The sequence below is a fragment of the Salvelinus fontinalis genome, chromosome 40 (genome assembly GCF_029448725.1).
Source record: "Salvelinus fontinalis isolate EN_2023a chromosome 40, ASM2944872v1, whole genome shotgun sequence".
Classification (NCBI taxonomy): Eukaryota; Metazoa; Chordata; class Actinopteri; order Salmoniformes; family Salmonidae; genus Salvelinus; species Salvelinus fontinalis.
The window spans coordinates 1746812-1769972 of record NC_074704.1 but is presented as its reverse complement, the minus strand read 5'-3'; the positions used below and the strand labels follow the sequence as shown (position 1 = coordinate 1769972).

The 23161-nt window shown below is 30.1% G+C and overlaps 1 protein-coding gene across 1 annotated transcript in view; it reads right to left on the bottom strand.

Moving 5' to 3' along the window:
* Positions 1-259: 259 nt before the first annotated feature.
* LOC129839867 (zinc finger protein 664-like) overlaps positions 260-23161 on the bottom strand; it is a 39278-nt gene continuing 16376 nt past the window's right edge. Inside the window, exon 2 of the mRNA XM_055907564.1 lies at positions 260-3193. Within this exon, the coding sequence (XP_055763539.1) occupies positions 2220-3193 (974 nt within the window). The 3' untranslated portion in view covers positions 260-2219. The remainder of the gene's footprint in view (positions 3194-23161) is intronic.

The following is a 23161-nucleotide window of genomic DNA, read 5'->3' as shown; positions in this document are numbered from 1 at the left end:
ACATCTTGAAGAATGATCTGGCCTTAATGGCCATGTACTCTTATAAAATCCACCCGGCACAATCAGAAGGGGACTGGCCACCCCTCATAGCCTGGTTCCTCTCTAGGTTTCTTCCTAGGTTCCTGCCTTTCTAGGGAGTTTTTCCTAGCCACTGTGCTTCTACATCTGCATTGCTTTAGGCTGGGTTTCTGTACAGCACTTTGTGACATCTGCTGATGTAAAAAGGGCTTTATGAATACATTTGATTTGAGGCCGCAGATTTATATTTTAATTTTTTATTTAACCAGTTGAGAACAAGTTCTCCAATACAACTGGCTAAGATAAAGCAGTTTGATACAACAACACAGAGTTACATATGAGAGGATTAAAAATATAGAATAACAAACTGAAAGACTAATGAGCATTCTAAGGAAATGACATTGATTAAAATAGTAAGAATAGAATGTAATATCCAACCAGAAATACAAGCTTGTTTTACTACATTGTTAATAAACAATATAATTGTGCCAACAAAATTCAGTTAGTCTCATAAAATATTGTGATAACTAAATGTTACATTACATTGAAATATTATGAAAAAATCAAAACCGAATATACACCCCTTTGTTAATATATATTGGCAAAAATTCACTTAATGGTGAGGCATGGACTAATAAAGCATGTATCTTTTGTCAGGCTGAATGTTTGAAATATGAGGTGATTTGAGTCATGCTTCTTCAGTAGTGGAATAAAGACAATTAGCATTTGAATGTTGTAAAGAAATACTGTGTGTAAAAACTGGAGTGATGTAGGATTGTTTAAAAAATAGTTAATTGTTAATAAAACTGTTCATTGTTAATAAAACTGTTCATTGTTAATAAAATTGTTCATTGTTAATAAAAACTGTTCATTGTTAATAAAATTGTTCATTGTTAATAAAACTGTTCATTGTTAATAAAATTGTTCATTGTTAATAAAACTGTTCATTGTTAATAAAACTGTTCATTGTTAATAAAATTGTTCATTGTTAATCAAACTGTTCATTGTTAATAAAACTGTTCATTGTTAATAAAATTGTTCATTGTTAATAAAACTGTTCATTGTTAATAAAATTGTTCATTGTTAATAAAACTGTTCATTGTTAATAAAACTGTTCATTGTTAATAAAATTGTTCATTGTTAATAAAACTGTTCATTGTTAATAAAATTGTTCATTGTTAATAAAACTGTTCATTGTTAATAAAATTGTTCATTGTTAATAAAACTGTTCATTCTTAATAAAATTGTTCATAAGTTAGTCCAAGTCCATTTTTCTATACTGCATCCATTTGCATAGAATGAAAGTCAGTTGAAATTGAGTTGCTTTGAAGTCATTGAAATAACCTGAACCTGAAAAAGAAGTATTTTCAACAACCGAACAACGTAGATTGGACGTCGTATTATTTTCAACGTCTTTTCAACAACATTTTGCTAGGTGGGATAGCCCCAATGTCAAAACAGTTTTAACTTGTAAAAATCAATAACCAATATGCAGAAACAGTTTGTGATATATTGAAAACCTCAACATAAAATGTCTATCTACAAACATGTTCCACAATAGTAATCACATTACTTGTATTTTTTTTAAACGAGCATCTTATAAAACTGCACAAGCGCCAAAAACGCTGTTGTTTTGACAAGCAGCAATAAATCACTGATATCAATTAGGGTGGAAATCAGGTTGTACGTGCTGTTGAAACTAACAACAAAACAAAAAAACATGGAAATGGGAGATATCTTTCACCTCACTGGTTAGAGGACAACCTGCAGAAGACAGTCAGCTACATTTTGGAGTGATGCATTTAAATTTAGGGGTCCTCAGAATTATTTTGAAATCAATTGCGCAAGAGGGGGGAGATGAGGTTGCATGTCCTGTTAAAACAGCTCAAACACACCACGGAATGTGGGAATAACGTGTACATCAGTGTTTAGAGGTCAATTTGTAGAAAAATTTGTTGCAGTTTGATTCAAGTAGGTCGCCAACGAGGGAAGTGAAACGCAACACTTTATCTGTGTTTATGTTAATCACATAAATACTATTTCAATTCAGAGCCTGGATTTTCCCCCTGAGGCTAATATCCATATCATGCTGAAATCAATAGAACAGGGGACAAACATTTAGGGTTCTACATTGTGACATCATTTAAATACTCCTACTACAATGTTAAAACATTCTACATTGTGACATCATTTCATTGATATCATGAAACAACTCCTTCATGTATTTTCTGATGTTTAATCAGAGCTCTTTTACCAGCGTAATTCTTGCCACATTGATCACAGCTATACGGTTTCTCTCCTGTGTGTGTTCTCTGGTGGGCTATCAGGCTGTTTGGCTGAGTAAACCTCTTCCCACATTGATTACAGCCACAAGATTTCTCTCCTGTGTGTGTTCTCTGGTGTGATATCATGTTGCTTGAGTGAGTAAAACTCCTCCCACATTGATCACAGCTATAAGGCTTCTCTCCTTTGTGTGTTTTCTGGTGTGATTTTAAATATTGGGACGAAACAAAACTCTTTCCACAGTCAGAGCAGTGGTAAGGTTTATCTCCTGTGTGTGTTCTCTTGTGTATATTCAGCTGGCTAGATGAAGTAAAACTCTTCACGCATTGATCACAGCTATAAGATTTCTCTCCAGTGTGCGTTCTCAAATGTACCATCAGGTTGCTTGAGTGACTAAATCTCTTTCCACATTGATCACAGCTATAAGGCTTCTCTCCTGTGTGTGTTTTCTGGTGGGATTTTAAATATTGTGACGAAACAAAACACTTTCCACAGTCAGAGCAGTGGTAAGGTTTCGCAATTGTGTGTGTTCTCTTGTGTGATTTTAAATATTGGGAAGAAACAAAACTCGTTCCACAGTCAGAGCAGTGGTAAGGTTTCTCTCCTGTGTGTATTCTCTGGTGTATAGTCAGCTGGCTAGATGTAGTAAAACTCTTCCCACACCGATCACAGGTATAAGGTTTATCTCCTGTATGGATTCTCTGGTGTCTTTTAAGGTCTGTTGAAGAGGTGAATCTCTTCCCACAGTCAGAGCAGCAGTGAGGTTTCTTTCCTGTGGGTTTCCGCTGTTGTTTCTTGAGGTGTTCTGATGTGGAGAGACTCTTCTCTGCCTCGTCAGCTTCATGATGTTGTTGAGGCTCCCCAGAGGATCCACGATAGTCAAGTCTCTCTCCTGTGTGAACAACAATGTCAGACAGATGGTTAAAGGCCCACAACTGCAGAAACACACTGTTTATATGAGCTAAAAGGTGATGCTCATGATTTTTATGTCTGTAATGAATCTTTAAAAGCTTCAACAAACTTTGTCTATTGTCTTAATAACACAATCAAGTAAGCAACAACAGTCAAATGTAGTCTTGTTTTTTTTCACATTAGTAAAGTGGATGATTGTAGAAATAAGTTATTACAGTTGTTGAAACCCTAAGCAGACGACTATTGGTCACCAATATCTAGTATATCTGTTATCTAGTTGTAGTATATCTGTTATCTAGTTATGGATGTAGTATATCTGTTATCTAGTAGTAGTATATCTGTTATCTAGTTGTAGTATATCTGTTATCTAGTTGTAGTATATCTGTTATCTAGTTATGGATGTAGTATATCTGTTATCTAGTAGTAGTATATCTGTTATCTAGTTGTAGTATACCTGTTATCTAGTTGTAGTATACCTGTTATCTAGTTGTAGTATACCTGTTATCTAGTTGTAGTATACCTGTTATCTAGTTGTAGTATACCTGTTATCTAGTTGTAGTATATCTGTTATCTAGTTGTAGTATACCTGTTATCTAGTTGTAGTATACCTGTTATCTAGTTATGGATGTAGTATATCTGTTATCTAGATGTAGTATATCTGTTATCTAGTTGTAGTATACCTGTTATCTAGTTGTAGTATACCTGTTATCTAGTTGTAGTATATCTGTTATCTAGTTGTAGTATACCTGTTATCTAGTTGTAGTATATCTGTTATCTAGTTATGGATGCAGTATATCTGTTATCTAGATGCAGTATACCTGTTATCTAGTTGTAGTATACCTGTTATCTAGTTGTAGTATATCTGTTATCTAGTTGTAGTATACCTGTTATCTAGTTGTAGTATATCTGTTATCTAGTTGTAGTATACCTGTTATCTAGTTGTAGTATATCTGTTATCTAGTTGTAGTATATCTGTTATCTAGTTGTAGTATATCTGTTATCTAGTTGTAGTATATCTGTTATCTAGTTGTAGTATACCTGTTATCTAGATGTAGTATATCTGTTATCTAGTTGTAGTATATCTGTTATCTAGTTGTAGTATATCTGTTATCTAGTATATCTGTTATCTAGTTGTAGTATACCTGTTATCTAGTTGTAGTATACCTGTTATCTAGTTATGGATGCAGTATATCTGTTATCTAGTTGTAGTATACCTGTTATCTAGTAGTAGTATACCTGTTATCTAGTTGTAGTATACCTGTTATCTAGTTGTAGTATACCTGTTATCTAGTTGTAGTATACCTGTTATCTAGTTGTAGTATATCTGTTATCTAGTTGTAGTATACCTGTTATCTAGTAGCAGTATACCTGTTATCTAGATGTAGTATATCTGTTATCTAGTTGTAGTATACCTGTTATCTAGTTGTAGTATATCTGTTATCTAGTTATGAATGTAGTATATCTGTTATCTAGTTGTAGTATATCTGTTATCTAGTTGTAGTATATCTGTTATCTAGTTGTAGTATATCTGTTATCTAGTAGTAGTATATCTGTTATCTAGTTGTAGTATATCTGTTATCTAGTTATAGTATATCTGTTATCTAGTTGTAGTATACCTGTTATCTAGTTGTAGTATATATGTTATCTAGATGTAGTATATCTGTTATCTAGTTATAGATGTAGTATATCTGTTATCTAGATGTAGTATACCTGTTATCTAGTTGTAGTATATCTGTTATCTAGTTGTAGTATATCTGTTATCTAGTTATAGATGTAGTATATCTGTTATCTAGTTATGGATGTAGTATATCTGTTATCTAGTTATGGATGTAGTATATCTGTTATCTAGTTATGGATGCAGTATATCTGTTATCTAGTTATGGATGCAGTATATCTGTTATCTAGTTATGGATGCAGTATATCTGTTATCTAGTTGTAGTATATCTGTTATCTAGTTGTAGTATATCTGTTATCTAGTTATGGATGTAGTATATCTGTTATCTAGTTGTAGTATATCTGTTATCTAGTAGTAGTATATCTGTTATCTAGTTGTAGTATACCTGTTATCTAGTTGTAGTATATCTGTTATCTAGTAGTAGTATATCTGTTATCTAGTTGTAGTATATCTGTTATCTAGATGCAGTATATCTGTTATCTAGTTATGGATGTAGTATATCTGTTATCTAGTTGCAGTATATCTGTTATCTAGTTGTAGTATACCTGTTATCTAGTTGTAGTATATCTGTTATCTAGATGTAGTATATCTGTTATCTAGATGTAGTATATCTGTTATCTAGATGCAGTATATCTGTTATCTAGATGCAGTATATCTGTTATCTAGATGTAGTATATCTGTTATCTAGTAGTAGTATATCTGTTATCTAGTTGTAGTATATCTGTTATCTAGTTGTAGTATATCTGTTATCTAGATGTAGTATATCTGTTATCTAGTTGTAGTATACCTGTTATCTAGTTGCAGTATATCTGTTATCTAGTTATAGATGTAGTATATCTGTTATCTAGTTATAGTATATCTGTTATCTAGTTATGGATGTAGTATATCTGTTATCTAGTTATAGTATATCTGTTATCTAGTTGTAGTATACCTGTTATCTAGTTGTAGTATATCTGTTATCTAGTTGTAGTATATCTGTTATCTAGTTGTGGATGTAGTATATCTGTTATCTAGTTATAGTATATCTGTTATCTAGTTGTAGTATACCTGTTATCTAGTTGTAGTATATCTGTTATCTAGTTGTAGTATATCTGTTATCTAGTTATGGATGCAGTATATCTGTTATCTAGATGTAGTATATCTGTTATCTAGTTATGGATGCAGTATATCTGTTATCTAGATGTAGTATACCTGTTATCTAGTTGTAGTATATCTGTTATCTAGTTGTAGTATATCTGTTATCTAGTTGTAGTATATCTGTTATCTAGTTGTAGTATACCTGTTATCTAGTTGTAGTATACCTGTTATCTAGATGTAGTATATCTGTTATCTAGTTATGGATGTAGTATATCTGTTATCTAGTTGTAGTATATCTGTTATCTAGTTGTAGTATATCTGTTATCTAGTTGTAGTATATCTGTTATCTAGTTGTAGTATATCTGTTATCTAGTTGTAGTATACCTGTTATCTAGTTGTAGTATACCTGTTATCTAGTTATGGATGTAGTATATCTGTTATCTAGTTGCAGTATACCTGTTATCTAGTTGTAGTATATCTGTTATCTAGTTGTAGTATATCTGTTATCTAGTTGTAGTATATCTGTTATCTAGTTGTAGTATATCTGTTATCTAGTTGTAGTATATCTGTTATCTAGTTGTAGTATACCTGTTATCTAGTTGTAGTATACCTGTTATCTAGTTGTAGTATATCTGTTATCTAGTTATAGATGCAGTATATCTGTTATCTAGTTATGGATGCAGTATATCTGTTATCTAGTTGTAGTATATCTGTTATCTAGTTGTAGTATATCTGTTATCTAGTTATGGATGTAGTATATCTGTTATCTAGTTGTAGTATACCTGTTATCTAGTTGTAGTATACCTGTTATCTAGTTATGGATGTAGTATATCTGTTATCTAGTTGTAGTATACCTGTTATCTAGTTGTAGTATATCTGTTATCTAGTTGTAGTATACCTGTTATCTAGTTGTAGTATATCTGTTATCTAGTTGTAGTATATCTGTTATCTAGTTGTAGTATACCTGTTATCTAGTTGTAGTATATCTGTTATCTAGTTGTAGTATACCTGTTATCTAGTTGTAGTATACCTGTTATCTAGTTGTAGTATATCTGTTATCTAGTTATGGATGTAGTATATCTGTTATCTAGTTGTAGTATATCTGTTATCTAGTTGTAGTATATCTGTTATCTAGTTGTAGTATACCTGTTATCTAGTTATGGATGTAGTATATCTGTTATCTAGTTATGGATGTAGTATACCTGTTATCTAGTTGTAGTATATCTGTTATCTAGTTGTAGTATATCTGTTATCTAGTAGTAGTATATCTGTTATCTAGTTATGGATGCAGTATATCTGTTATCTAGTTGTAGTATATCTGTTATCTAGTAGTAGTATATCTGTTATCTAGATGTAGTATATCTGTTATCTAGATGCAGTATATCTGTTATCTAGATGTAGTATATCTGTTATCTAGTTGTAGTATATCTGTTATCTAGTAGTAGTATATCTGTTATCTAGATGTAGTATATCTGTTATCTAGATGCAGTATATCTGTTATCTAGATGTAGTATATCTGTTATCTAGATGTAGTATATCTGTTATCTAGATGTAGTATATCTGTTATCTAGATGCAGTATATCTGTTATCTAGATGCAGTATATCTGTTATCTAGATGTAGTATATCTGTTATCTAGTTATGGATGTAGTATACCTGTTATCTAGTTGTAGTATATCTGTTATCTAGTTGTAGTATATCTGTTATCTAGTAGTAGTATATCTGTTATCTAGTTATGGATGCAGTATATCTGTTATCTAGTTGTAGTATATCTGTTATCTAGTAGTAGTATATCTGTTATCTAGATGTAGTATATCTGTTATCTAGATGCAGTATATCTGTTATCTAGATGTAGTATATCTGTTATCTAGTTGTAGTATATCTGTTATCTAGTAGTAGTATATCTGTTATCTAGATGTAGTATATCTGTTATCTAGATGCAGTATATCTGTTATCTAGATGTAGTATATCTGTTATCTAGTTGTAGTATATCTGTTATCTAGTTATGGATGCAGTATATCTGTTATCTAGATGTAGTATATCTGTTATCTAGATGTAGTATATCTGTTATCTAGATGCAGTATATCTGTTATCTAGATGCAGTATATCTGTTATCTAGATGTAGTATATCTGTTATCTAGTAGTAGTATATCTGTTATCTAGTTGTAGTATATCTGTTATCTAGTTGTAGTATATCTGTTATCTAGATGTAGTATATCTGTTATCTAGTTGTAGTATACCTGTTATCTAGTTGTAGTATATCTGTTATCTAGTTGTAGTATATCTGTTATCTAGTTGTAGTATATCTGTTATCTAGTAGTAGTATACCTGTTATCTAGTTGTAGTATATCTGTTATCTAGTTGTAGTATACCTGTTATCTAGTAGCAGTATATCTGTTATCTAGTAGCAGTATATCTGTTATCTAGTAGCAGTATATCTGTTATCTAGTAGCAGTATATCTGTTATCTAGTTGTAGTATACCTGTTATCTAGTTGTAGTATACCTGTTATCTAGTAGCAGTATATCTGTTATCTAGTAGTAGTATATCTGTTATCTAGTTATGGATGCAGTATATCTGTTATCTAGATGTAGTATACCTGTTATCTAGTTGTAGTATATCTGTTATCTAGTTGTAGTATATCTGTTATCTAGTTGTAGTATATCTGTTATCTAGTTGTAGTATACCTGTTATCTAGTTGTAGTATACCTGTTATCTAGTTGTAGTATATCTGTTATCTAGTTGTAGTATATCTGTTATCTAGTTGTAGATGTAGTATACCTGTTATCTAGTTGTAGTATATCTGTTATCTAGTATATCTGTTATCTAGTTGTAGTATACCTGTTATCTAGTTGTAGTATATCTGTTATCTAGATGTAGTATACCTGTTATCTAGTTATGGATGTAGTAAATCTGTTATCTAGTTGTAGTATACCTGTTATCTAGTTGCAGTATACCTGTTATCTAGTTATAGATGTAGTATATCTGTTATCTAGTTGCAGTATATCTGTTATCTAGTTGTAGTATATCTGTTATCTAGTTGTAGTATATCTGTTATCTAGTTATAGATGTAGTATATCTGTTATCTAGTTGTAGTATACCTGTTATCTAGTTATAGATGTAGTATATCTGTTATCTAGTTGTAGTATACCTGTTATCTAGTTGCAGTATATCTGTTATCTAGTTGTAGTATATCTGTTATCTAGTTGTAGTATACCTGTTATCTAGTTGTAGTATACCTGTTATCTAGATGTAGTATATCTGTTATCTAGTTATAGATGTAGTATATCTGTTATCTAGTTGTAGTATATCTGTTATCTAGTTATGGATGTAGTATATCTGTTATCTAGTTATGGATGTAGTATATCTGTTATCTAGTTATAGTTGTAGTATATCTGTTATCTAGTTGTAGTATATCTGTTATCTAGTTATAGATGTAGTATATCTGTTATCTAGTTGTAGTATATCTGTTATCTAGTTATGGATGTAGTATATCTGTTATCTAGTTGCAGTATACCTGTTATCTAGTTGTAGTATATCTGTTATCTAGTTGTAGTATACCTGTTATCTAGTTGCAGTATACCTGTTATCTAGTTGTAGTATATCTGTTATCTAGTTGTAGTATACCTGTTATCTAGTTGTAGTATATCTGTTATCTAGTTGTAGTATACCTGTTATCTAGTTGTAGTATATCTGTTATCTAGTATATCTGTTATCTAGTTGTAGTATATCTGTTATCTAGATGTAGTATACCTGTTATCTAGTTGTAGTATATCTGTTATCTAGTTGTAGTATACCTGTTATCTAGTTGTAGTATATCTGTTATCTAGTTGTAGTATATCTGTTATCTAGTTGTAGTATATCTGTTATCTAGTTATGGATGTAGTATATCTGTTATCTAGTTATGGATGTAGTATATCTGTTATCTAGTTGTAGTATATCTGTTATCTAGTTGTAGTATATCTGTTATCTAGTTGTAGTATATCTGTTATCTAGTTGCAGTATATCTGTTATCTAGTTGCAGTATATCTGTTATCTAGTTATAGATGTAGTATATCTGTTATCTAGTTGTAGTATATCTGTTATCTAGTTATGGATGCAGTATACCTGTTATCTAGTTGTAGTATATCTGTTATCTAGTTGCAGTATATCTGTTATCTAGTTGTAGTATATCTGTTATCTAGTTGTAGTATATCTGTTATCTAGTTGTAGTATACCTGTTATCTAGATGTAGTATATCTGTTATCTAGTTATAGATGTAGTATATCTGTTATCTAGTTGTAGTATATCTGTTATCTAGTTATGGATGCAGTATACCTGTTATCTAGATGTAGTATATCTGTTATCTAGTTATGGATGTAGTATACCTGTTATCTAGTTGTAGTATATCTGTTATCTAGTTATGGATGTAGTATATCTGTTATCTAGTTGTAGTATATCTGTTATCTAGTTGTAGTATATCTGTTATCTAGTTGTAGTATATCTGTTATCTAGTTGTAGTATATCTGTTATCTAGTTGTAGTATACCTGTTATCTAGTTGTAGTATATCTGTTATCTAGTTGCAGTATATCTGTTATCTAGATGTAGTATATCTGTTATCTAGTTATGGATGTAGTATATCTGTTATCTAGTTGTAGTATATCTGTTATCTAGTTGTAGTATATCTGTTATCTAGTTGTAGTATATCTGTTATCTAGTTGTAGTATATCTGTTATCTAGTTGTAGTATATCTGTTATCTAGTTGTAGTATATCTGTTATCTAGTTGTAGTATATCTGTTATCTAGTTGTAGTATATCTGTTATCTAGTAGTAGTATATCTGTTATCTAGTTGTAGTATATCTGTTATCTAGTAGTAGTATATCTGTTATCTAGTAGTAGTATATCTGTTATCTAGTTATGGATGTAGTATATCTGTTATCTAGTTGTAGTATATCTGTTATCTAGATGTAGTATATCTGTTATCTAGTTGTAGTATATCTGTTATCTAGTAGTAGTATATCTGTTATCTAGTTGCAGTATATCTGTTATCTAGTTGTAGTATACCTGTTATCTAGTTGCAGTATATCTGTTATCTAGTTGTAGTATATCTGTTATCTAGTTGTAGTATATCTGTTATCTAGTATACCTGTTATCTAGATGTAGTATACCTGTTATCTAGTTGTAGTATATCTGTTATCTAGTTGCAGTATATCTGTTATCTAGTTGTAGTATACCTGTTATCTAGTTGTAGTATATCTGTTATCTAGTTATGGATGTAGTATATCTGTTATCTAGTAGTAGTATATCTGTTATCTAGTTGCAGTATATCTGTTATCTAGTTATGGATGTAGTATATCTGTTATCTAGTTGTAGTATATCTGTTATCTAGTTGCAGTATATCTGTTATCTAGTTGTAGTATACCTGTTATCTAGTTGTAGTATATCTGTTATCTAGTTGTAGTATACCTGTTATCTAGTTGTAGTATATCTGTTATCTAGTTGTAGTATATCTGTTATCTAGTAGTAGTATATCTGTTATCTAGTTGTAGTATACCTGTTATCTAGTTGTAGTATATCTGTTATCTAGTTATAGATGCAGTATATCTGTTATCTAGTTATGGATGTAGTATACCTGTTATCTAGTTATGGATGTAGTATATCTGTTATCTAGTTGTAGTATATCTGTTATCTAGTTGTAGTATATCTGTTATCTAGTTGTAGTATATCTGTTATCTAGTTATGGATGTAGTATATCTGTTATCTAGTTGTAGTATATCTGTTATCTAGATGTAGTATATCTGTTATCTAGTTGTAGTATATCTGTTATCTAGTAGTAGTATATCTGTTATCTAGTTATAGATGTAGTATACCTGTTATCTAGTTGTAGTATATCTGTTATCTAGTTGTAGTATATCTGTTATCTAGATGTAGTATATCTGTTATCTAGTTGTAGTATATCTGTTATCTAGTAGTAGTATATCTGTTATCTAGTTATGGATGTAGTATATCTGTTATCTAGTTGTAGTATACCTGTTATCTAGTTGTAGTATACCTGTTATCTAGTTGTAGTATATCTGTTATCTAGATGCAGTATATCTGTTATCTAGTTATGGATGTAGTATATCTGTTATCTAGTTATAGATGTAGTATACCTGTTATCTAGATGCAGTATACCTGTTATCTAGTTGTAGTATATCTGTTATCTAGTTGCAGTATATCTGTTATCTAGTTGTAGTATACCTGTTATCTAGTTGTAGTATATCTGTTATCTAGTTGTAGTATACCTGTTATCTAGTTGTAGTATACCTGTTATCTAGTTGTAGTATATCTGTTATCTAGATGCAGTATATCTGTTATCTAGTTATGGATGTAGTATATCTGTTATCTAGTTATAGATGTAGTATACCTGTTATCTAGATGCAGTATACCTGTTATCTAGTTGTAGTATATCTGTTATCTAGTTGCAGTATATCTGTTATCTAGTTGCAGTATATCTGTTATCTAGTTGTAGTATATCTGTTATCTAGTTATGGATGTAGTATATCTGTTATCTAGTTATAGATGTAGTATATCTGTTATCTAGTTGTAGTATATCTGTTATCTAGATGCAGTATATCTGTTATCTAGTTGCAGTATATCTGTTATCTAGATGTAGTATATCTGTTATCTAGATGTAGTATACCTGTTATCTAGTTGTAGTATATCTGTTATCTAGTTGTAGTATATCTGTTATCTAGTTGTAGTATATCTGTTATCTAGTTGTAGTATATCTGTTATCTAGTTGTAGTATATCTGTTATCTAGTTATGGATGTAGTATATCTGTTATCTAGTTATGGATGCAGTATATCTGTTATCTAGTTATGGATGCAGTATATCTGTTATCTAGTTGTAGTATATCTGTTATCTAGTTATGGATGTAGTATATCTGTTATCTAGATGTAGTATATCTGTTATCTAGTTGTAGTATACCTGTTATCTAGTTATGGATGCAGTATATCTGTTATCTAGATGTAGTATATCTGTTATCTAGTTGTAGTATACCTGTTATATAGTTGTAGTATATCTGTTATCTAGTTGTAGTATATCTGTTATCTAGTTGTAGTATATCTGTTATCTAGTTGTAGTATATCTGTTATCTAGTTATGGATGCAGTATATCTGTTATCTAGTTGTAGTATATCTGTTATCTAGTTGTAGTATATCTGTTATCTAGTTGTAGTATATCTGTTATCTAGTTGTAGTATATCTGTTATCTAGTTGTAGTATATCTGTTATCTAGTTGTAGTATACCTGTTATCTAGTTATGGATGTAGTATACCTGTTATCTAGTTATGGATGTAGTATACCTGTTATCTAGTTGTAGTATATCTGTTATCTAGTTGCAGTATACCTGTTATCTAGTTGTAGTATATCTGTTATCTAGTTGTAGTATATCTGTTATCTAGTTATGGATGTAGTATATCTGTTATCTAGTTGTAGTATATCTGTTATCTAGATGTAGTATATCTGTTATCTAGTTGTAGTATATCTGTTATCTAGTAGTAGTATATCTGTTATCTAGTTATAGATGTAGTATATCTGTTATCTAGTAGTAGTATATCTGTTATCTAGTTATAGATGTAGTATATCTGTTATCTAGTAGTAGTATATCTGTTATCTAGTTATAGATGTAGTATATCTGTTATCTAGTAGTAGTATATCTGTTATCTAGTAGTAGTATATCTGTTATCTAGTTATGGATGTAGTATATCTGTTATCTAGTTGTAGTATATCTGTTATCTAGTTGTAGTATATCTGTTATCTAGTTGCAGTATATCTGTTATCTAGTATATCTGTTATCTAGTTGTAGTATATCTGTTATCTAGTTGCAGTATACCTGTTATCTAGTTGCAGTATATCTGTTATCTAGTATATCTGTTATCTAGTTGTAGTATATCTGTTATCTAGTTGTAGTATATCTGTTATCTAGTTGTAGTATATCTGTTATCTAGTTGCAGTATCCCTGTTATCTAGTTGCAGTATATCTGTTATCTAGTATATCTGTTATCTAGTTGTAGTATATCTGTTATCTAGTTGTAGTATATCTGTTATCTAGTTGCAGTATATCTGTTATCTAGTTGTAGTATATCTGTTATCTAGTTGTAGTATATCTGTTATCTAGTTGTAGTATATCTGTTATCTAGTTGCAGTATACCTGTTATCTAGTTGCAGTATATCTGTTATCTAGTATATCTGTTATCTAGTTGTAGTATATCTGTTATCTAGTTGTAGTATATCTGTTATCTAGTATATCTGTTATCTAGTTGTAGTATATCTGTTATCTAGTTGCAGTATACCTGTTATCTAGTTGCAGTATATCTGTTATCTAGTATATCTGTTATCTAGTTGTAGTATATCTGTTATCTAGTTGTAGTATATCTGTTATCTAGTTGCAGTATACCTGTTATCTAGTTGCAGTATATCTGTTATCTAGTATATCTGTTATCTAGTTGTAGTATATCTGTTATCTAGTTGTAGTATATCTGTTATCTAGTTGCAGTATACCTGTTATCTAGATGCAGTATATCTGTTATCTAGTTGCAGTATATCTGTTATCTAGTTGTAGTATATCTGTTATCTAGATGTAGTATATCTGTTATCTAGATGTAGTATATCTGTTATCTAGTTGTAGTATATCTGTTATCTAGTTGTAGTATATCTGTTATCTAGTTGTAGTATACCTGTTATCTAGTTGCAGTATATCTGTTATCTAGTATATCTGTTATCTAGTTGTAGTATATCTGTTATCTAGTTGTAGTATACCTGTTATCTAGTTGTAGTATATCTGTTATCTAGTTGTAGTATACCTGTTATCTAGATGTAGTATACCTGTTATCTAGTTGTAGTATACCTGTTATCTAGTTGTAGTATACCTGTTATCTAGTTGCAGTATATCTGTTATCTAGTTGTAGTATACCTGTTATCTAGTTGTAGTATATCTGTTATCTAGTTGTAGTATATCTGTTATCTAGTTGTAGTATATCTGTTATCTAGTTATGGATGTAGTATACCTGTTATCTAGTTGTAGTATATCTGTTATCTAGTTATGGATGTAGTATACCTGTTATCTAGTTGTAGTATACCTGTTATCTAGTTATGGATGCAGTATATCTGTTATCTAGTTGTAGTATATCTGTTATCTAGTTGTAGTATACCTGTTATCTAGTTGTAGTATATCTGTTATCTAGTTATGGATGCAGTATATCTGTTATCTAGTAGTAGTATACCTGTTATCTAGTTGTAGTATACCTGTTATCTAGTTGTAGTATATCTGTTATCTAGTTATGGATGTAGTATACCTGTTATCTAGTTGTAGTATACCTGTTATCTAGTTATGGATGCAGTATATCTGTTATCTAGTTGTAGTATACCTGTTATCTAGTTGTAGTATACCTGTTATCTAGTTGTAGTATACCTGTTATCTAGTTGTAGTATATCTGTTATCTAGTTATGGATGCAGTATATCTGTTATCTAGTTGTAGTATACCTGTTATCTAGTTGTAGTATACCTGTTATCTAGTTATGGATGTAGTATACCTGTTATCTAGTTGTAGTATATCTGTTATCTAGTTATGGATGCAGTATACCTGTTATCTAGTTATGGATGTAGTATATCTGTTATCTAGTTATGGATGCAGTATATCTGTTATCTAGTAGTAGTATACCTGTTATCTAGTTGTAGTATATCTGTTATCTAGTTATGGATGCAGTATATCTGTTATCTAGTTGTAGTATATCTGTTATCTAGTTGTAGTATATCTGTTATCTAGTTGCAGTATACCTGTTATCTAGTTATAGATGTAGTATATCTGTTATCTAGTTGTAGTATATCTGTTATCTAGTTGTAGTATACCTGTTATCTAGTTGTAGTATATCTGTTATCTAGTTGTAGTATATCTGTTATCTAGTTGTAGTATATCTGTTATCTAGTTGTAGTATACCTGTTATCTAGATGTAGTATATCTGTTATCTAGTTGCAGTATATCTGTTATCTAGTATATCTGTTATCTAGTTGTAGTATATCTGTTATCTAGTTGTAGTATACCTGTTATCTAGTTATGGATGTAGTATATCTGTTATCTAGTTGTAGTATATCTGTTATCTAGTTATGGATGCAGTATATCTGTTATCTAGTTATGGATGTAGTATATCTGTTATCTAGTAGTAGTATATCTGTTATCTAGTTGTAGTATATCTGTTATCTAGTTATGGATGTAGTATATCTGTTATCTAGTTGTAGTATATCTGTTATCTAGTTGTAGTATACCTGTTATCTAGTTGTAGTATACCTGTTATCTAGTTATGGATGCAGTATATCTGTTATCTAGTTGTAGTATATCTGTTATCTAGTTATGGATGTAGTATATCTGTTATCTAGTTATGGATGTAGTATATCTGTTATCTAGTTGTAGTATATCTGTTATCTAGTAGTAGTATATCTGTTATCTAGTTGTAGTATATCTGTTATCTAGTAGTAGTATATCTGTTATCTAGTTGTAGTATACCTGTTATCTAGTTGTAGTATATCTGTTATCTAGTTGTAGTATATCTGTTATCTAGTTATAGATGTAGTATATCTGTTATCTAGTTATGGGTGTAGTATATCTGTTATCTAGTTGTAGTATATCTGTTATCTAGTAGTAGTATATCTGTTATCTAGTTGTAGTATACCTGTTATCTAGTTGTAGTATATCTGTTATCTAGTTGTAGTATATCTGTTATCTAGTTGTAGTATATCTGTTATCTAGTTGCAGTATATCTGTTATCTAGTTGTAGTATACCTGTTATCTAGTTGTAGTATATCTGTTATCTAGTTGTAGTATACCTGTTATCTAGTTGTAGTATACCTGTTATCTAGTTGTAGTATATCTGTTATCTAGATGCAGTATATCTGTTATCTAGTTATGGATGTAGTATATCTGTTATCTAGTTATAGATGTAGTATACCTGTTATCTAGATGCAGTATACCTGTTATCTAGTTGTAGTATATCTGTTATCTAGTTGCAGTATATCTGTTATCTAGTTGCAGTATATCTGTTATCTAGTTGTAGTATATCTGTTATCTAGTTATGGATGTAGTATATCTGTTATCTAGTTATAGATGTAGTATATCTGTTATCTAGTTGTAGTATATCTGTTATCTAGATGCAGTATATCTGTTATCTAGTTGCAGTATATCTGTTATCTAGATGTAGTATATCTGTTATCTAGATGTAGTATATCTGTTATCTAGTTGTAGTATATCTGTTATCTAGTTGTAGTATATCTGTTATCTAGTTGTAGTATATCTGTTATCTAGTTGTAGTATATCTGTTATCTAGTTGTAGTATATCTGTTATCTAGTTATGGATGTAGTATATCTGTTATCTAGTTATGGATGCAGTATATCTGTTATCTAGTTATGGATGCAGTATATCTGTTATCTAGTTGTAGTATATCTGTTATCTAGTTATGGATGTAGTATATCTGTTATCTAGTTGTAGTATATCTGTTATCTAGTTGTAGTATACCTGTTATCTAGTTATGGATGCAGTATATCTGTTATCTAGATGTAGTATATCTGTTATCTAGTTGTAGTATACCTGTTATATAGTTGTAGTATATCTGTTATCTAGTTGTAGTATATCTGTTATCTAGTTGTAGTATATCTGTTATCTAGTTGTAGTATATCTGTTATCTAGTTATGGATGCAGTATATCTGTTATCTAGTTGTAGTATATCTGTTATCTAGTTGTAGTATATCTGTTATCTAGTTGTAGTATATCTGTTATCTAGTTGTAGTATATCTGTTATCTAGTTGTAGTATATCTGTTATCTAGTTGTAGTATACCTGTTATCTAGTTATGGATGTAGTATACCTGTTATCTAGTTATGGATGTAGTATACCTGTTATCTAGTTGTAGTATATCTGTTATCTAGTTGCAGTATACCTGTTATCTAGTTGTAGTATATCTGTTATCTAGTTGTAGTATATCTGTTATCTAGTTATGGATGTAGTATATCTGTTATCTAGTTGTAGTATATCTGTTATCTAGATGTAGTATATCTGTTATCTAGTTGTAGTATATCTGTTATCTAGTAGTAGTATATCTGTTATCTAGTTATAGATGTAGTATATCTGTTATCTAGTAGTAGTATATCTGTTATCTAGTTATAGATGTAGTATATCTGTTATCTAGTAGTAGTATATCTGTTATCTAGTTATAGATGTAGTATATCTGTTATCTAGTAGTAGTATATCTGTTATCTAGTAGTAGTATATCTGTTATCTAGTTATGGATGTAGTATATCTGTTATCTAGTTGTAGTATATCTGTTATCTAGTTGTAGTATATCTGTTATCTAGTTGCAGTATATCTGTTATCTAGTATATCTGTTATCTAGTTGTAGTATATCTGTTATCTAGTTGTAGTATATATGTTATCTAGTTGTAGTATATCTGTTATCTAGTTGCAGTATCCCTGTTATCTAGTTGCAGTATATCTGTTATCTAGTATATCTGTTATCTAGTTGTAGTATATCTGTTATCTAGTTGTAGTATATCTGTTATCTAGTTGCAGTATATCTGTTATCTAGTTGTAGTATATCTGTTATCTAGTTGTAGTATATCTGTTATCTAGTTGTAGTATATCTGTTATCTAGTTGCAGTATATCTGTTATCTAGTATATCTGTTATCTAGTATATCTGTTATCTAGTTGTAGTATATCTGTTATCTAGTTGTAGTATATCTGTTATCTAGTATATCTGTTATCTAGTTGTAGTATATCTGTTATCTAGTTGCAGTATACCTGTTATCTAGTTGCAGTATATCTGTTATCTAGTATATCTGTTATCTAGTTGTAGTATATCTGTTATCTAGTTGTAGTATATCTGTTATCTAGTTGCAGTATACCTGTTATCTAGTTGCAGTATATCTGTTATCTAGTATATCTGTTATCTAGTTGTAGTATATCTGTTATCTAGTTGTAGTATATCTGTTATCTAGTTGCAGTATACCTGTTATCTAGATGCAGTATATCTGTTATCTAGTTGCAGTATATCTGTTATCTAGTTGTAGTATATCTGTTATCTAGATGTAGTATATCTGTTATCTAGATGTAGTATATCTGTTATCTAGTTGTAGTATATCTGTTATCTAGTTGTAGTATATCTGTTATCTAGTTGTAGTATACCTGTTATCTAGTTGCAGTATATCTGTTATCTAGTATATCTGTTATCTAGTTGTAGTATATCTGTTATCTAGTTGTAGTATACCTGTTATCTAGTTGTAGTATATCTGTTATCTAGTTGTAGTATACCTGTTATCTAGATGTAGTATACCTGTTATCTAGTTGTAGTATACCTGTTATCTAGTTGTAGTATACCTGTTATCTAGTTGCAGTATATCTGTTATCTAGTTGTAGTATACCTGTTATCTAGTTGTAGTATATCTGTTATCTAGTTGTAGTATATCTGTTATCTAGTTGTAGTATATCTGTTATCTAGTTATGGATGTAGTATACCTGTTATCTAGTTGTAGTATATCTGTTATCTAGTTATGGATGTAGTATACCTGTTATCTAGTTGTAGTATACCTGTTATCTAGTTATGGATGCAGTATATCTGTTATCTAGTTGTAGTATATCTGTTATCTAGTTGTAGTATACCTGTTATCTAGTTGTAGTATATCTGTTATCTAGTTATGGATGCAGTATATCTGTTATCTAGTAGTAGTATACCTGTTATCTAGTTGTAGTATACCTGTTATCTAGTTGTAGTATATCTGTTATCTAGTTATGGATGTAGTATACCTGTTATCTAGTTGTAGTATACCTGTTATCTAGTTATGGATGCAGTATATCTGTTATCTAGTTGTAGTATACCTGTTATCTAGTTGTAGTATACCTGTTATCTAGTTGTAGTATACCTGTTATCTAGTTGTAGTATATCTGTTATCTAGTTATGGATGCAGTATATCTGTTATCTAGTTGTAGTATACCTGTTATCTAGTTGTAGTATACCTGTTATCTAGTTATGGATGTAGTATACCTGTTATCTAGTTGTAGTATATCTGTTATCTAGTTATGGATGCAGTATACCTGTTATCTAGTTATGGATGTAGTATATCTGTTATCTAGTTATGGATGCAGTATATCTGTTATCTAGTAGTAGTATACCTGTTATCTAGTTGTAGTATATCTGTTATCTAGTTATGGATGCAGTATATCTGTTATCTAGTTGTAGTATATCTGTTATCTAGTTGTAGTATATCTGTTATCTAGTTGCAGTATACCTGTTATCTAGTTATAGATGTAGTATATCTGTTATCTAGTTGTAGTATATCTGTTATCTAGTTGTAGTATACCTGTTATCTAGTTGTAGTATACCTGTTATCTAGTTGTAGTATATCTGTTATCTAGTTGTAGTATATCTGTTATCTAGTTGTAGTATATCTGTTATCTAGTTGTAGTATACCTGTTATCTAGATGTAGTATATCTGTTATCTAGTTGCAGTATATCTGTTATCTAGTATATCTGTTATCTAGTTGTAGTATATCTGTTATCTAGTTATGGATGTAGTATATCTGTTATCTAGTTGTAGTATATCTGTTATCTAGTTATGGATGCAGTATATCTGTTATCTAGTTATGGATGTAGTATATCTGTTATCTAGTAGTAGTATATCTGTTATCTAGTTGTAGTATATCTGTTATCTAGTTATGGATGTAGTATATCTGTTATCTAGTTGTAGTATATCTGTTATCTAGTTGTAGTATACCTGTTATCTAGTTGTAGTATACCTGTTATCTAGTTATGGATGCAGTATATCTGTTATCTAGTTGTAGTATATCTGTTATCTAGTTATGGATGTAGTATATCTGTTATCTAGTTATGGATGTAGTATATCTGTTATCTAGTTATGGATGCAGTATATCTGTTATCTAGTTATGGATGTAGTATATCTGTTATCTAGTAGTAGTATATCTGTTATCTAGTTGTAGTATATCTGTTATCTAGTTATGGATGTAGTATATCTGTTATCTAGTTGTAGTATATCTGTTATCTAGTTGTAGTATACCTGTTATCTAGTTGTAGTATACCTGTTATCTAGTTATGGATGCAGTATATCTGTTATCTAGTTGTAGTATATCTGTTATCTAGTTATGGATGTAGTATATCTGTTATCTAGTTATGGATGTAGTATATCTGTTATCTAGTTGTAGTATATCTGTTATCTAGTAGTAGTATATCTGTTATCTAGTTGCAGTATATCTGTTATCTAGTATATCTGTTATCTAGTTGTAGTATATCTGTTATCTAGTTGTAGTATATCTGTTATCTAGTATATCTGTTATCTAGTTGTAGTATATCTGTTATCTAGTTGCAGTATACCTGTTATCTAGTTGCAGTATACCTGTTATCTAGTATATCTGTTATCTAGTTGTAGTATATCTGTTATCTAGTTGTAGTATATCTGTTATCTAGTTGCAGTATACCTGTTATCTAGTTGCAGTATATCTGTTATCTAGTATATCTGTTATCTAGTTGTAGTATATCTGTTATCTAGTTGCAGTATACCTGTTATCTAGATGCAGTATATCTGTTATCTAGTTGCAGTATATCTGTTATCTAGTTGTAGTATATCTGTTATCTAGATGTAGTATATCTGTTATCTAGATGTAGTATATCTGTTATCTAGTTGTAGTATATCTGTTATCTAGTTGTAGTATATCTGTTATCTAGTTGTAGTATATCTGTTATCTAGTTGTAGTATACCTGTTATCTAGTTGCAGTATATCTGTTATCTAGTATATCTGTTATCTAGTTGTAGTATATCTGTTATCTAGTTGTAGTATACCTGTTATCTAGTTGTAGTATATCTGTTATCTAGTTGTAGTATACCTGTTATCTAGATGTAGTATACCTGTTATCTAGTTGTAGTATACCTGTTATCTAGTTGTAGTATACCTGTTATCTAGTTGCAGTATATCTGTTATCTAGTTGTAGTATACCTGTTATCTAGTTGTAGTATATCTGTTATCTAGTTGTAGTATATCTGTTATCTAGTTGTAGTATATCTGTTATCTAGTTATGGATGTAGTATACCTGTTATCTAGTTGTAGTATATCTGTTATCTAGTTATGGATGTAGTATACCTGTTATCTAGTTGTAGTATACCTGTTATCTAGTTATGGATGCAGTATATCTGTTATCTAGTTGTAGTATATCTGTTATCTAGTTGTAGTATACCTGTTATCTAGTTGTAGTATATCTGTTATCTAGTTATGGATGCAGTATATCTGTTATCTAGTAGTAGTATACCTGTTATCTAGTTGTAGTATACCTGTTATCTAGTTGTAGTATATCTGTTATCTAGTTATGGATGTAGTATACCTGTTATCTAGTTGTAGTATACCTGTTATCTAGTTATGGATGCAGTATATCTGTTATCTAGTTGTAGTATACCTGTTATCTAGTTGTAGTATACCTGTTATCTAGTTGTAGTATACCTGTTATCTAGTTGTAGTATATCTGTTATCTAGTTATGGATGCAGTATATCTGTTATCTAGTTGTAGTATACCTGTTATCTAGTTGTAGTATACCTGTTATCTAGTTATGGATGTAGTATACCTGTTATCTAGTTGTAGTATATCTGTTATCTAGTTATGGATGCAGTATACCTGTTATCTAGTTATGGATGTAGTATATCTGTTATCTAGTTATGGATGCAGTATATCTGTTATCTAGTAGTAGTATACCTGTTATCTAGTTGTAGTATATCTGTTATCTAGTTATGGATGCAGTATATCTGTTATCTAGTTGTAGTATATCTGTTATCTAGTTGTAGTATATCTGTTATCTAGTTGCAGTATACCTGTTATCTAGTTATAGATGTAGTATATCTGTTATCTAGTTGTAGTATATCTGTTATCTAGTTGTAGTATACCTGTTATCTAGTTGTAGTATATCTGTTATCTAGTTGTAGTATATCTGTTATCTAGTTGTAGTATATCTGTTATCTAGTTGTAGTATACCTGTTATCTAGATGTAGTATATCTGTTATCTAGTTGCAGTATATCTGTTATCTAGTATATCTGTTATCTAGTTGTAGTATATCTGTTATCTAGTTGTAGTATACCTGTTATCTAGTTATGGATGTAGTATATCTGTTATCTAGTTGTAGTATATCTGTTATC